The 17,234-nt window shown below is 40.4% G+C and overlaps 1 protein-coding gene across 2 annotated transcripts in view; it reads right to left on the bottom strand.

Moving 5' to 3' along the window:
- The window catches only part of LKRSDH (lysine ketoglutarate reductase/saccharopine dehydrogenase), a 180,461-nt gene that overhangs the window by 79,427 nt on the left and 83,800 nt on the right, over positions 1-17,234 (bottom strand). The window contains exons 8-9 of one of the 2 annotated variants that reach the window (XM_071693242.1): positions 9,447-9,572; positions 5,517-5,609 (exon numbers count right to left, since the gene is read on the bottom strand). In XM_071693242.1, the coding sequence (XP_071549343.1) occupies positions 5,517-5,609; positions 9,447-9,572 (219 nt within the window). The remainder of the gene's footprint in view (positions 1-5,516; positions 5,610-9,446; positions 9,573-17,234) is intronic. The other variant, XM_071693243.1, reaches the window with a different exon arrangement.

Raw genomic sequence — 17,234 nt, 5'->3', positions numbered from 1 at the left:
AGAGAGCAGAAGAGGGTGTTTTGAAATGGTTTGGTCACATGGAGAGAATGAGTGAGGAAAGATTGACCAAGAGGATATATGTGTCAGAGGTGGAGGGAACGAGGAGAAGTGGGAGACCAAATTGGAGGTGAAAAGATGGAGTGAAAAAGATTTTGAGTGATCGGGGCCTGAACATGCAGGAGGGTGAAAGGCGTGCAAGGAATAGAGTGAACTGGAACGATGTGGTATACCGGGGTCGACGTGCTGTCAATGGACTGAACCAGGGCCTGTGAAGTGTCTGGGGTAAACCATGGAAAGTTCTGTGGGGCCTGGATGTGGATGTCCTCAAACATCTCATTTCCAACACATCCACCCTCCTCCGCACAACCCTATCTATAGCCCATGCCTCGCAACTATATAACATTGTTGGAACCACTATTCCTTCAAACATACCCATTTTTGCTTTCTGAGATAATGTTCCTGCCTTCCACACATTCTTCAAAGCTCCCAGAACCTCTGCCCCCTCCCCCCCCAACTCACTTCCGCTTCCATGGTTCCATCCGCTGCTAAATCCACTCCCAGATATCTAAAACACTTCACTTCCTCCAGTTTTTCTCCATTCAAACTTACCTCCCAATTGACTTGTCCCTCAACCCTACTGAACCTAATAACCTTGCTCTTATTCACATTCACTCTCAGCTTTCTTCTTTCACACACTTTACCAAACTCAGTCACCAGCTTCTGCAGTTTGTCACCCGAATCAGCCATCAGCGCTGTATCATCAGCAAACAACAAATGACTCATTTCCCACACTTCCCAAGCCCTCTTATCCACAACAGACTGCATACTTGCCCCTCTCTCCAAAACTCTTGCATTCACCTCACTAACAACCCCATCCATAAACATATTAAACAACCATGGAGACATCATGCACCCCTGCCGCAAACTAACATTCATTGGGAACTAATCACTTTTCTCTCTTCCTACTTGTACACATGCCTTACATCCTCGAAAAAACTTTTCACTGCTTCTAACAACTTACCTCCCACACCATATACTCTTACTACCTTACACAGGACATCTTTATCAACTCTTTCATGTGCCTTCTCCAGATCCATAAATGCTACATACAAATCCATATGTTTTTCCAAGCATTTCTCGCATACATTCTTGAAGGCAAACACCTGATCCACACATCCTCTACCACTTCTGAAACCACACTGCTCTTCTCCAATCTGATGCTCTGTACACACCTTCACCCTCTCAATCAATACCCTCCCATATAATTTCCCAGGAATACTCAACAAACTTATACCTCTGTAATTTGAACATTCACCTTTATCCCCTTTGCCTTTATACAATGGCACTATGCATGCATTCTGCCAATCCTCAGGCACTTCACCATGAACCACACATACAATGAATATTCTCACCAACCAGTCAACAACTCAGTCACCCCCTTTTCTAATAAATTCCACAGCAATACCATCTAAACCTGCCACCTTGCTGGCTTTCATCTTCCACAAAGCTTTCACTACCTTCACACATCACCTCGACCAAAACACAATATATCTGCCATTCTATCATCAAACACATTCAACAAGCCTTCAAAATACTCACTCCATCTCCTACTCACTTCACCACTACTTGCTATTACCTCCCCATTAGCCCTCTTCACTGATGTTCCCATTTGTTCTCTTGTCTTACGCACTTTATTTACTTCCTTCCAAAACATCTTTTTATTCTCCCTAACATTCAAAGATAATCTCTCACCCCAACTTTCATTTGCCCTCATTTTCACCTCTTGCACTTTTATCTTGACCTTCTGCCTCTTTCTGTTATACATCTCCCAGTCATTTGCACTATTTCCCTGCAAAAATTGTCCAAATGCCTCTCTCTTCTCTTTCACTAACGATCTTACTTCTTCATCCCACCACTCACTACCCTTTCTAATCTGCCCACCTCCCAACTTTCTCATGCGACAGGCATCTTTTGCACAAGCCATCACTGCTTCCCTAAATACATCCCATTCCTCCCCCACTCCCCTTACATCATTTGCTCTTACCTTTTTCCATTCTGCGCTCAATCTCTCCTGGTACTTCCTCCTTTCCAAGCTCACTTACTCTCACCACTCTCTTTACTCCTACATTCTCTCTTCTTTTCTGATAACCTCTACAATTCTTCTCCTTCACCTCCACAAGGTAATGATCAGACATCCCTCCAGTTGCCCCATCTCAGCACAGTCACATCCAAAAGTCTCTCTTTCACACGCCCATCAATTAACACGTAATCCAATAACGCTTTCTGGCCATCTCTCCCACTCATATATGTATACTAATGTATATCTCTCTTTTTGAACCAGGTATTCCAGATCACCAGTCCTTTTTCAGCACACAAATCTACAAGCTCTTCACCATTTCCATTTACAACACTGAACATCCCATGTACATCAATTATACCCTCAACTGCCACATTACACACCTTTGCATTCAGATCATCCATCACTATAACCCAGTCTCATGCATCATAGCCGCTAACAAACTCACTCAGCTGCTCCCAAAACACTTGCCTCTCATGATCTTTCTTATGACCAGGTGCATAGGCACCAATAATCACCCATCTCTTTCCATTCAATTTCAGTTTTATCCATATCAATCTAGAGTTTACTTTCTTACACTCTATCACATACTCCCACCACTCCTGCATCAGGAGTATTGCTACTCCTTCCTTTGTTCTTGCCCTCTCACCAACCCCTGACTTTACTCCCAGGACATTCCCAAACCACTCTTTCCCTTTACCCTTGAGCTTCGTTTCACTCAAGAGCCAAAACATCCAGGTTCCTTTCCTCAAACATACTACCTCTCTCTCCTTTTTTATAATCTTGGTTACATCCACACACATTTAGACACCCTAATCTGAGCCTTCAAGGAGGATGAGCACTCCCTGCATTACTCCTTCTTCTGTTTCCCCTTTAAGAAAGTTAAAATACAAGGAGGGGAGGGTTTCCAGCCCATCGCTCCCGTCCCCTTTAGTTGCCTTCTACGACATGCGGGGAATGCATAGGAAGTATTCTTTCTCCCCTATCCCCAAGGATCAAATTACTATATTCTAAAAATTCTATGAGAAAATAAGTAGATATGCAAGTTTTAAGTAGCTCCAAAATGTCAATGATCATCTTTGATTCAAAACAATCAACATTCACTCAATAAGATGATATGGTAAATAATATCCTTCATGTATTTTTTCCACACAATAGTCTTCAACAGATTCTTACTTATTAGTTCAATAATTATCTGAGTATTTTGAAATATATATATGATAGCTGAAGGAGATGGAAGTCTTAACTAGATCCTGAACATTAATCATCACCTTCGGTTCAAATAATTCAACTTATAATTGATAGAATGATGTGGTTAACCATATTTTTCATTCATTTTTCCTGACTCTTTGGTAGGTCCTAATCTAAAGCATGAACTAATGATTATTTATATATTCAGAAAAACATAAGTGAAAACAGATGGAAAAGGAAGTCTTACCCAGCTCCCGAGCCTTACTAATCATCTTTGGCTTAAAACATGCAATTATACTTGACAAAGTAAAATGGTAAATCATACTTCTCTTGCAATTTTTCTTCAAAATTCCCTTCAGTAGGTTCTCAACTGCCTCAATAAACTTTGCAAGGTAACATCAGGAACAACTGAACAATGGCACTCTCTAGCTATCATGCATAATGTACTACAACCAGAGCCAACATTCACAGTTAAGCCTCACAGACTACTCTTTTGTTTACTTTGACCACTTAACATTCCTTAATTCAGTCGATTTAAAGCATGTCACCCCATCATACTAAACTGATCTAATTCATCCAAACTCATACACAACTCTTGCACTCCTCAATGTTCAGGCCCAGATATCCCTAAACCTCCTTCACTCCTTCCACCATCTTCTCTGTCTCCTCTTTCCTTTGCTTCCTCCATTTCTAAGACACAGATACCCAGCCTATCTTTCTGAACTTATCCTCTCTTTATGTTCAAATAATTTCAGCACATCCTGGTTGGCCCTCACAATCAGATTGTATTTACTACCACTTCTTTTTTTTTACACTGTTATTCCTTTTGCATTCAGCCTACCTTCCACCACACACCCCCTTAAAGTGGAAAAGAACAAAGGATGCATGTCAGAGGAGCCTTCTCAAAATGGGTGGAGGTCACCTGTGGAGTGTAGCTGGATTCTGTTCAGAGAGCATTACTCATTGATCTAAGTGAATGACTAGCCCAAAATGGACTACTGCCTGTACATGATATCAAGTGACACAAAGGTCAAGAGAAAAGTGAAAAGCAAGGTGGATTGCAATAGAATACAAAGGGACAGAGGCAGACTCAAAAGTTGGTGTGATACATGGCTGATATAATTCAGCCCAAATAAATGTAAAGTGATGAGTACAGAACACAGTGAAAGAATGCCTCAATATGAATATTATCGCAGAGGAAATGAGCTGCAAAAACAGACATGTAAGAGAGACTTAGAAGTCAACTTTGTCACTAAACTGTCACCAGAGTCCCATATTAAGAGAATACTAAAAGTAATATACTGTTTGCTGGCAAATATTAGAAAAGCATTCAAGTATAAGGATAAAGAATCATTCACATCATACTTAAGGCCAAAACTAAATTATGCTTCTCAAGTCAGGTCACTAATCCTAAAAAAAAAAAAAAAGCATGAAGAACTAACAGAGAAAGTCCAAAGGATAGCAACGAAGATGGTGCCAGAAATAAGGGAGCTGGGTTGCAGTCATTAAATCTTCCTAACACGGAAGAGAGAAGAGTAAGAGACGACCAGATCAGAACCTTTCCTTTAGGTTCATAAATCTGATTCTACTATGCAGTGAAAACACTCCAAGTGAACTCAAATTAAGGGAATAGAAAATTTACTAACTGTATAAAGTGGTGAAAGGATTTTGGAGGCAAATTGGATTAGGGATCTTCTATACAAGCAGGAGATTGTAATGTGAGTATAGCATGATCTCTCAGCAAGCACCAGTCATACTGATAGAAGGAGGTATACTTTCCCCAGGAAGGGGTCTAGGCTTTTACTACACTGAGTATGTGGACTCACTTTTGCTCACACAATGACCCTGCTAAACAGGGGCAAAATACAGAGATGCTAATTATGCTAATTACATAATACTGCATCCAACATCTGGTAAATGCTAAAAGAGTGGACAAAATATGAAAGATTTTTCTACATTGCAAAAATAAAGAGATAAAAAGCAAATTTCTAAGTGCATTAAACAGGGATGAGAACAAGGAAACATGAAAAAGCAGGTTTCTGTTGCACACTCCCAAAACTTTTGTCCTTCCTTTTCTTTCTACCATATTTCTGTCATCATGGAGATATCTATGGATCATGGTTTGGTCAAAACTGCAAGAAACCACAGATGACTGGGATATTCTCATCCCTGCATAAAGCTATGAACCACAAAGCAGCAGACTGTGTGCTTTTGCAAGGCTCAGTGCAAGTTCAAAAGTACATCCTACCCTATTCTGGTGAACTGCAGAGTTCTTTCGCCTTAGTATTTTTGAATCTTGTTCCATACCATAGGATTCATCTCTCAGTGCTTGAATCTTGGGCTAATAGAAGGAGAGAGACTGATATTGAGCTACTAAACTAATATGTTAATCAAAGAACCATCACAGTTGTGTGTTTTAATCCTTAAAATATTCAGGAGAGAAGAATTAGCTGCAAAATACTGCGACTCCATGAAATAGTACTCTTCCTTTCTAAATTTTTTTCAATCTTTTTCAATTTTATCTAAAAAGACTTCTTTTGAGGACATTTGTCAGCAATGCCTATCACCAACCATCAATTCATACTGGAGCTCTTCTATCTTTAAGCATTATATATAAAAAAAAAATGTGAGAAAAAATAATGCATTGAAAATTTATAGTGGTCCCAACAGAGTTCCATGGATTCAAATCTTTGGCCTATGAAAAATGGAAAAGGGTCAAATCTGTTGGAAATGGAATGCCTGAGGAGAATATGTGGTGTGAGACAGGTTGACTGTGTAAGGAAGACTGTATAAGAGAATGGTGTGTGTTAAGTACAGTCTGATTGACAGGGATAAGCAGGATGTGCTGAAATAGTTCAGGATGAGTACCAAAATACTAAAGAAGTGGGTCTATTTGTCAGAGTGGAGAGAGGAAGGGAAAAAAAGGCATTACAGAAAATGAAAGGGCTCAGTGAAGGAGGTTTTGGGGTAACATGGCCAGAAGAGGTGGGATGAGTGGCATATACAGATAGAATGAAATAGAGTGATGTGGTATATAGGAGGTTACATGATGTCAGTGGGCTGAACAAAGGCATAAGAAATAGTAAAGATAAATCATGAAGTGTTCTGTGGGGCTTGGCTGCAGAAGTCTCTGGTGCCAGTTCATTATACATGACAGCTAGAGATAAGATGTGAGCATGTGAAGCCATTCTTTATATGTTCCTAATGCTATCTTGCTGAAGTGAGTATGGCACTTAAGTGTAAAAATATAAGTACAGGATGAAAACTCATTCATCTTATGTTAACAAAGGTTACAAAAGGCAGCAGTAGATAAAAGCAACCCTCACAGTATTATTACAATTAGAGAGCAAGTTAAGAATGAAGGCATGAGAAACTAATTTACCACTTATAAGGTGGATGACTTTATTAAATGTTCTCTTAAGAAATGGCAGATGACATAAACAGTATTTCAACTTTTTCCCCTATATGTAGGTATCCAGTTGAACTAATATTCCATTATTAGCTTATAAAGTTTCTTCCATTGCCTGGAAAGTTTTATGAAAATTCTGCTCTCCTCAGTACCCCCTACAACCACCATTACAAATACATGGCCATCAACCTGCAGGTCATGCATACATAGTGAAACCATGGAGAATGTGTGGATTATTAGATGACCTAAGCTATTAGGAGGAACAATTATGTATCAATTTGGGACAAAAATGAAGAATACCATAAAGAATGTAAAGAAATATGTGACCCGTTGATTTTAGCAGGATGACACAAGAAGGAGAAAGGCCTGTACAGGAGGCATCTAGTGCCATTGCAAATGATAGGTAGCCCTTGATTTAGTAATTTTGGATATTTTTTTCACTATTATGCAGATGATGAATAACACCTTGTCCTGAATAATGTTGGTGTTACTTTGAAGTTACAGCATTTCTGTCTGAGGTGAGGTGACACCACACTACAGGATTCACTAAGTATAAAACACAAACGAATAGTGCATCTGAAACTCTAGGATCAAAACACAAAGGAGAACAATGGCCCTAAAAGAAAAATAGGCAAAATCAAAAGCTCTTAAGTGAACAAATGTTGTATAAAAATGTATATTGTCCCTTTTGCTAGGGTCACATTTCAAGAAGACAAACTGTCTGTTAACAAATATCAGAATAATTTTCAAGTATATGGATTAGGAAATATCTAGCCAGCTTTCATATCCTACAAAAGGCCAAATCTAGAGTATTTGCTTCTCAGGTTTGGTCATCACACCTAAAGAAGCAATAACAGTGAATAGTGACTCAGTGATACTGTTTCCCACACTGCCTATGGTCACAGTCTCAGGGCCACAGTCATGTAAAGACCACTGTGACACTAACCTTCACCAGCACAGAGTTTTATCATATGACGATGTGCAACAGTTATCCTGACACCAGTGTCTGTGAATGATTAAGAGTGCTAAATATATTTCATGTCAGAGGTAAGCAGATGCATAATCCTGGGAAAGCAACTGAAACATTAAATACCATGAGATGATGATGCTAACCAGCAGGAGCTGCTGAAATTAAACACTTCAAACATTCTGAAGCTCCAAGGATGTAGTACAACCTCCTGACCCTGTTGCAATTGAATGTCACCTCCCTGTCCAACAAAATGAAAAAACTAGCCATCACCACCAAGTCAGTTCACAGCCAGGTCCTAGCAGTGACAGAAGCCTGGCAGAATGCTCCTGAGATTTGTACCAAATAACTGCATTCTCTTCTTCCATCCTCATAAATCAAAGTGAGGAGGTGTGGCACTCTTTTGTTACAAAGACATAAGTCCAGCTCAGATGGAGGTGTTATGGGTTAAGCTCCCCCACAAGGGGGGAACTTAAACAACACTTTACCTACACATCTAACACACTCAGGACATGATACCCTTGTTCTAAGCTTGCAGTATGCAGGGATTTCAATGAGACAGATGCAACCATCCTCCAAGAACAAGTCCATCTATCTCAGAGTGTTCACTTTCCCATACATGGTCAAAACCCTCTTGACCTGATTCTAACTGACATGGCTCACCACCACCTACTATCTAAGCCTCTCATCCCTCTCAGACACTACTTATTTGTCATTGTTGTCATACCCCATTCCCACCATCTCCCAACACAGACAGGCAAGCATCAAAACTTACTGGCCATTCACAGACTCAGCAAAGAGAAATTTAGGTTAATGGTTAATGTATGTTCACTGAACTAATGCAACCAGTGAAGATGCTGAAATGATGTGGGAAAAGTAACAAGAAACCAACACTTCTTTCCCAAAGTGAAACAGTAAGCAAAGAGCCCTTAATGATTCTAAGGTTTTCTTATGTGTTTGTTGAATGATCAAAATCGGCCAAAATCTAATCTTTCCTCTTTAAATACATACAAGAGACTTATGAAGTAGCTGGTAGCTTTTACAGTACTAATAAGGTAAAATTACTGAAAACTGATTTATAAAGCCAGTCTTTCAACAGTAACACTCCTACTAGGGATAGGTCTTTTATAATACATTAATGGGAAGTCATCCCTGTGAGTAAAAAGCTAATCTCTTCAGTCTGAATTACGAGTATCTTGAACCTTTAATGAAGAAAGTACTCAATTACTTCTTTCATAACATAACTCAATCTACAGGATTATGGCATGGTCACTCTAGTTATGTAATGTTAGAGTGCATTCCAGTCTGAATTACAGCACAAGCACCCTAACTTAAACAAATCCCTAAGAATAAGCGCTTCAAATCCAATTACCATTTTGAGATGCAAAATATCAATCATCAAGTACAGATGGTTAAATTATGATGGACACCTGTAGAAACTAAAGTACCATATGTAACAGACACTATAATTTCAACCATTGCATTCCAAGACAACAATTTCTACCATCTAATGCAAACCACAGTACACTGTTATGATTTCAACTGTCTTACAGAGGCACTGCAATACCAATCACTAAGTACAGTCATCTGAAAGCCTGAAAAGAACTTGTAGAACATGGAAAAATCTGCACATGTTCATGTCTACTGTAAATTCATGCTTCTCTCATTACAGTATTCAGGGAGGCTACAACATACTTTGAATTTCAAGACAAGAAACTAAATGAATTTCAAGCATGTCACCTTGTCATCCATGTCTCTATCTAACAAAATGTTCTCCAATTCAACATGTAAATAAAACATACCGATGTTGGTAGCCAAGGTGTGTATACTGGTTGGAGGAGGTACTTGGCATCTGGGATGGTGAGAAGCTTTGGAGAATTAACAGCCCAGTAAATTCCATTGATGATGACTGATGCATAGGGAGCAACCTAAAAAGATCATATATCTTCAAGTACTTTTCATTAACATACAAAAGTCACTGTAGTAAACCATGAAAGAAAAAGAATGCTTTTACATTCTGCAGAGAAATCAGCAATCCACTCTACACAATTCATCTCACTATCCATGCCATCTTCACACCATATCTCAATCTCTTTCTCACACTAAATATACCTCCTCTCTTGCAACATCTCAGAACAAGGAAGCACTAAGCTACTGAAATTCAAGTTCTAAAATACAAGTTAATTGGGATGTAAGTTTGAATGGAGAAAAATTGGAGGAAGTGAAGTGTTTTAGATATCTGGGAGTTGACTTAGCAGTGGATGGGACAATGGGAGCAGAAGTGAGTCACAGGGTGGGGGAGGGGGCAAAGGTTCTGGGAGCAATGAAGAATGTGTGGGAGAGAACATTATCTCGCAGGGCAAAAATGGGTATGTTTGAAGGAATAGTAGTTACAACAATGTTATATGGTTGTGAGGCATGGGCTATAGAGTTGTGTGGAGGAGGGTGGATAAGTTGGAAATGAAATGCTTAAGGACAATATGTGGTGTGAGATGGTTTGATAGAGTAAGTAACGAAAGGGTAAGAGAGATGTGTGGTAATAAAAAGAGTATGGTTGAGAGAGCAGAAGAGGGTGTGTTGAAATGGTTTGGACATATGGAGAGAATAAGTGAGGAAAGACTGACAAAGAGGATATATGTGTCAGAGTTGAAGGGAAGAAGGAGAAGCAGGAGACTAAACTGGAGGTGAAAGGATGGAGTGAAAAAGATTTTGATTGATCAAGGCTTGAACATACAGGAGGGTGAGAGGCATGCAAGGAATAGAGTAAATTGGAATGATGTGGTATACTGGGGTCAACATGCTGTCAATGGACTTAACCATGGCATGAGGTAAACCATGACAGCTAGAGATTGAGTGTGAATGAATGTGGCCTTTTTTGTCTGTTTTCCTGGCACTAACTCGCTGAAGTAGGGGGAAGCAATGCTATTTCCTGTGTGGTGGGGTAGCGACAGGAAAGGATAAAGGCAAGCAAGTACGAATATCTATGTGTATATATGTATATGTCTGTGTATGTGTAGGGCTATGTATGTATATGTTGATAAGCATATGTATGTAGATGTTGATATGTATATGTATGTATATGTGCGTGTATTGGCATTTATGTATACATATGTGTATATGAGTGGATGGGTCATTCTTCATCCATTTCTTGGTGCTACCTCACTGACACAGGAAACAGCGATTAAGTATAATATACAAATAAAATGAATCTCTTTTTGAATGTCATCTCCATCTGTTCATATTCAAAACACCTTAATTCATCCCTCCATCAAAATACACATACTGGGTATAACCATATCCCCACTCCATCCTAGAAACCCAACATAATCAATATCACACAATCTGCTTCTCAAAGGCTGGGGATATTGTACACGCGAAGAACCCACTATAGGACTAGAGGATATGTTGTGCATCTTATGTCCTACCATATTATTATCATTCATGGCTATAAGAACTGGTAATTTCAGTTGCATATAGATAAGTACTTAATCAACTTTTTCTTTTATTATACTTAGTCGCTGTCTCCCACATTAGTGAGGTAGTGCAAGGAAAGAAGAAAGAATGGCCCAACCCACCCACATACACATGTATAAACATAAGCGCCCACACACACACACACACACACACATTTCAACATATACATACGCAGACATATACATATATTCACATGCACATATTCATACATGCTGCCTTCATCCATTCCCGTCGCCACCCCTCCACACATGAAATATCACCCCCCTCCCCCCTGTGCAAGTGAGATAGCACTAGGAAAACACAACAAAGGCCGCATTCGTTCATAATCATTCTCTAACTGTTATGTGCAATGCACCGAAACCGCAGCTCCCTTTCCAAATCCAGGGCCCACAAAACTTTCCATGGTTTACCCAGAGACTTCACATGCCCTGGTTCAATCCACTGACAGCACGTCGACCCCGGTATACCACATCGTTCCAATTCACTCAATTCCTTGCACGCCTTTCACCCTCTTGCATATTCAGGCCCCAATTGCTAAAAATCTTTTTCACTCTATCCTTCCACCTCCAATTTGGTCTCCCACTTCTCGTTCCCTCTACCTCTGACACATATATCCTCTTGGTCAATCTTTCCTCACTCATTCTCTCCATGTGACCAAACCATTTCAATACACCCTCTTCTGCTCTCTCTACCACACTCTTTTTGTTACCACACATATCTCTTAACCTTTCATTACTTACTCGATCAAACCACATCACACCACATCCTCAAACATTTCATTTCCAACACATCCACCCTCCTCCGCACAACCCTATCTATAGCCCATGCCTCGCAACCATATAACATTTTTGGAACCACAATTCCCTCAAACATACCCATTTTTGCTCTCCGAGATAATGTTCTCACCTTCCAAACATTCTTCATTGCTCCCAACACCTTTGCCCCCTCCCCCATCCTGTGACTCACTTACACTTCCATGGTCCCATCCACTGCTAAATCCATTCCCAGATACCTAAAACACTTTACTTCCCCCAGTTTTTCTCCATTCAAACTTACCTCCCAATTAACCTGTCACTCAACCCTACTGAACCTAATAACCTTGCTCTTATTTACATTTACTCTCAGCCTTCTTCTTTCACACACTTTACCAAACTCAGTCACCAACTTCTGCAGTTTCTCACCTGAATCAGCCATCAGTGCTGTATCATCAGCAAACAACAACTGACTCACTTCCCAAGCCCTCTCATCCACTACAGACTGCATACTTGACCCTTTCTCCAAAACTCCTGCATTCACCTCCCTAACAGCCCCATCCATAAACAAATTAAACAACCACAGAGACATCACACACCCCTGCCACAAAACAACATTCACTGGGAACCAATCACTTTCCTCTCTTCCTACTAGTACATAAGCCTACACATCCTTGGTAAAACCTTTTCAATGCTTCTAGCAACTTACCTCCCATACCATATACACTTAATACTTTCCACAAAGCATCTCTATCAACCCTATCGTATGCCCTCTCTAGACCCATAAATGCTACATACAAATCCATCACACTTTCTAAGTATTTCACACATACATTCTTCAAAGCAAACACCTAATCCACACATCCTCTACTACTTCTGAAACCACACTGCTCTTCCCCAATCTGATGCTCTGTACATGTCTTCACCCTCTCAATCAATACCCTCCCATATAATTTACCAGGAATACTTAACAAACTTATACCTCTGTAATTTGAACACTCACCTTTATCCCCTTTGCCATTGTACAATGGCACTATGCATGCATTTCGCCTATCCTCAGGCACTTCACCATGAACCATACATACAATGAATATCCTTACCAACCAGTCAACAACACAGTCACCTCCTTTTTTTATTACATTCCACTGCAAGACCATCCAAACCCGCCACCTTGCCGGCTTTCATCTTCCGCAAAGCTTTCACTACCTCTTCTCTGTTTACCAAATCATTCTCCCTGACCCTCTCACTTTGCACACCACCTCGACCAAAACACACTATATCTGCCACTCTATCATCAAACACATTCAACAGACTTTCAAAAAACTCACTCCATCTCCTCATTTCACCATTACTTGTTACTGCCTCCCCATTAGCCCCCTTCACCAATGCTCCCATTTGTTCTATTGTCTTATGCACTTTATCTAACTCCTTTCAAAACATCATTTTATTCTCCCTAAAATTTAATGATACTCTCTCGCCCTAACCCTCATTTGCCCTCTTTTTCACCTCCTGCTCCTTTCTCTTGAGCTCCTGCCTCTCTTTTATACATCTCCCAGTCATTTGCACTATTTCCCTGCACAAATCATCCAAATGCCTCTCTCTTCTCTTTCACCAACAATCTTATTTCTTTATCCCACCACTCACTACCCTTTCTAATCTGCCCACCTCCCACCTTTCTCATGCCACAAGCATCTTTTGCATAAGCCATCACTGCTTCCCTAAATACATCCCATTCCTCCCCCATTCCCCTTGCATCATTTGCTCTCACCTTTTGCCATTCTGCACTCAATCTCTCCTGGTACTTCCTCACACAAGTCTCCTTTCCGAGATCACTCACTCTCACCACTCTCTTCACCCCAACATTCTTTCTTCTTTTCTGAAAACCTTTACAAATCTTCACCTTTGCCTCCACAAGATAATGATCAGACATTCCTCCAGCTGCCCCTCTTAGCACAATAACATCAAAAAGTGTCTCTTTCACGTGCCTATCAATCAACATGTAATCCAATAATGCTCTCTGGGCACCTCTCCTACTTACATACGTTATTTATCTTTTTTTTTTTATACTTTGTCGCTGTCTCCCACGTTTGCGAGGTAGCGCAAGGAAACAGACGAAAGAAATGGCCCAACCCTCCCCATACACATGTACATACACACGTCCACACACGCAAATATACATACCTACACAGCTTTCCATGGTTTACCCCGGACGCTTCACATGCCTTGATTCAATCCACTAACAGCACGTCAACCCCTGTATACCACATCGCTCCAATTCACTCTATTCCTTGCCCTCCTTTCACCCTCCTGCATGTTCAGGCCCCGATCACACAAAATCCTCTTCACTCCATCTTTCCACCTCCACTTTGGTCTCCCTCTTCTCCTCGTTCCCTCCACCTCCGACACATATATCCTCTTGGTCAATCTTTCCTCACTCATTCTCTCCATGTGCCCAAACCATTTCAAAACACCCTCTTCTGCTCTCTCAACCACGCTCTTTTTATTTCCACACATCTCTCTCACCCTTACGTTACTTACTCGATCAAACCACCTCACACCACACATTGTCCTCAAACATCTCATTTCCAGCACATCCATCCTCCTGCGCACAACTCTATCCATAGCCCACGCCTCGCAACCATACAACATTGTTGGAACTACTATTCCTTCAAACATACCCTTTTTTGCTTTCCGGGATAATGTTCTCGACTTCCACACATTTTTCAAGGCTCCCAAAATTTTCGCCCCCTCCCCCACCCTATTTATCTATTCATTTATAATACTTTGTTGCTGTCTCCTGCATTAGCAAGGTAACACAAGGAAACTGATGAAAGAATGGCCAAACCCACCCACATACACATGTATATACATAAATGCCCACACATGCACATATACATACCTATGTATTTCAGCGTATACATACATATACATAGAAAGACATATATACACATGTACATATTCATACATGCTGCCTTCATCCATTCCCACTGCCATCCCAGCACACATGAAATGGTACCCCCTCCCCCTGCATGCGCATGAGGTAGCACAACGAAAAGACAACAAAGGCCACATTCATTCACATTCAGTCTCTATCTGTCATGTGTAATGCACTGAAACCACAGCTCCCTTTCCATATCCAGGGCCCACAGAACTTTCCATGGTTTACCCCAGACACTTCACATGCCCTGGTTCAATCCATTGACAGCACATCAACCACGGTATACCACATCATTCCAGTTCACTCTATTCCTTGCACACCTTTCACTCTCCTGTATGTTCAGGCCCCAATCACTCTAAATCTTTTTCACTCCATCCTTCCACCTGCAATGTGGTCTCCCACTTCTCCTCATTCCCTCCACCTCTGACACATATATCCTCTTGGTCAATCTTTCCTCACTCATTCTCTCCATGTGACCAAACCATTTCAATATACCCTCTTCTGCTCTCTTAACAACACTCTTTATTACCACACATCTCTCTTACCCTTTCATTACTTACTCTATCAAACCACATCACACCACATATTGTCTACAAACATCTCATTTCCAACACATCCACCCTTCTCCGCACAACCATAATATAGCCCATGCCTCACAACCATATAACATTGTTGGAACCACTATTCCTTCAAACATATCCATTTTTGCTCTTCGAGATAATGTTCTCACCTTCCACACATTCTTCAACATTCCCAGAACCTTCGCCCCCTCCCCTACCCTGTGACTCACTTCCACTTCCATGGTTCCATCCTCTGCCAAATCCACTCCCAGATATCTAAAACACTTCAGTTCCTCCAGTTTTTCTCCATTCAAACTTACATCCCAATTTACTTGTCCCTCAACCCTTCTGAACCTAATAACCTTCACATTTGCTCTTAGCTTTCTTCTTTCACACACTTTACTAAACTCAGTCACCAACTTCTGCAGTTTCTCACCCGAATCAGCCACCAGTGCTGTATCATCAGCGAACAACAACTGACTCACTTCCCAAGCCCTCTCATCCACAACAGGCTGCATACTTGCCCCTCTTTCCAAAACTCTTGCATTCACCGCCCTAACCATCTAATATATGTATACTTGTGTATATCTCTATTTTTTTTTTTTAAACCAGGTACTCCCAATCACCAGTCCTTTTTCAGCACACTAATCTACAAGCTCTTCACCATTTCCATTCACAACACTGAATGCCCCATGTACACAATACCCTCACCTGCCACATTACTCACATTTGCATTCAAATCACCCATCACTATAACCTGGTCTTGTGCATCAAAGCTGCTAACACACTCACTCAGCTGCTCCCAAAACACTTGCCTCTCATGATCTTTCTTCTCATGACTAGGTGAATAGGCACCAATAATCACCCATCTCTCTCCATTCACTTTCAGTTTTACCCATATCAATCTAGAGTTTACTTTCTTACACTCTATCACATACTCCCACAACTCGTGCTTCAGGAGTAGTGCCACTACTTCCTTTGTTCTTTTCCTCTCAGCAACCCCTGACTTTACTCCCAAGGCATTCCTAAACCACTCTTCCCCTTTACCCTTGAGCTTCATTTTACTCAGAACCAAAACATCCAGGTTCCTTTCCTCAAACATACTACCTATCTCTCCTTTTTTCTCATCTTGGTTGCATCCACACACATTTAGACACCCCAATCTGAGCCTCCAAGGAGGATGAACACTCCCTGCATGACTTCTTCTGTTTCCCCTTTTAGAAAGTTAAATACAAGGAGGGGAGGGTTTCTAGGTCCCTGCTTCCACCCCCTTTTGTCGCCTTCTATGACATGCGAGGAATATATGGGAAGTATTCTTTCTCCCCTATCCCCAGGGATAATCAATTGTAGGAATTAAATCAAAGACTGTATATACTAGTACTCAAAAGTTGAAAACCAAGGCAAATAGAAAGAGCACTGTCAGATGAGTACAAAATATCTCATTTAATACACAGATCACTAAAATCCTAATTTATTTATCTAATATTACAAAACAAATGGTCACTTATGTAAGATTATTTTGCTGGAGACAGCTGTGAAAAATATCTATCAGTACAACAGAACATCAAATTCCCAAAGACAAGTGTGTTTCAAAACACACTACAAGACTTGTTTTATCCCTTCCCTTACACTTTTCTTTTTCAAAGTATGCTCTAAAGATTGCTTATCAATTCAATTTTGAAAATTGAACAGATAGACATAGCAACATGCAAAATAATTTGATTGAAATGTTTATATTTTGGAAAATATCAAATGTTAAAATACAGTCACCATGAATTATGAGTTATCACATAAACAGTGATGCTGTGTGTGTGTGATATCATAATACAATTTGAATTTTCTAAAGTATTTTTTTGGGAAGTGAGT

The sequence above is a fragment of the Panulirus ornatus genome, chromosome 55 (genome assembly GCF_036320965.1).
Source record: "Panulirus ornatus isolate Po-2019 chromosome 55, ASM3632096v1, whole genome shotgun sequence".
Taxonomy (NCBI): domain Eukaryota; kingdom Metazoa; phylum Arthropoda; class Malacostraca; order Decapoda; family Palinuridae; genus Panulirus; species Panulirus ornatus.
Note: the sequence above shows the minus strand (reverse complement) of the source record. Positions and strands in the feature narration are given on the sequence as shown.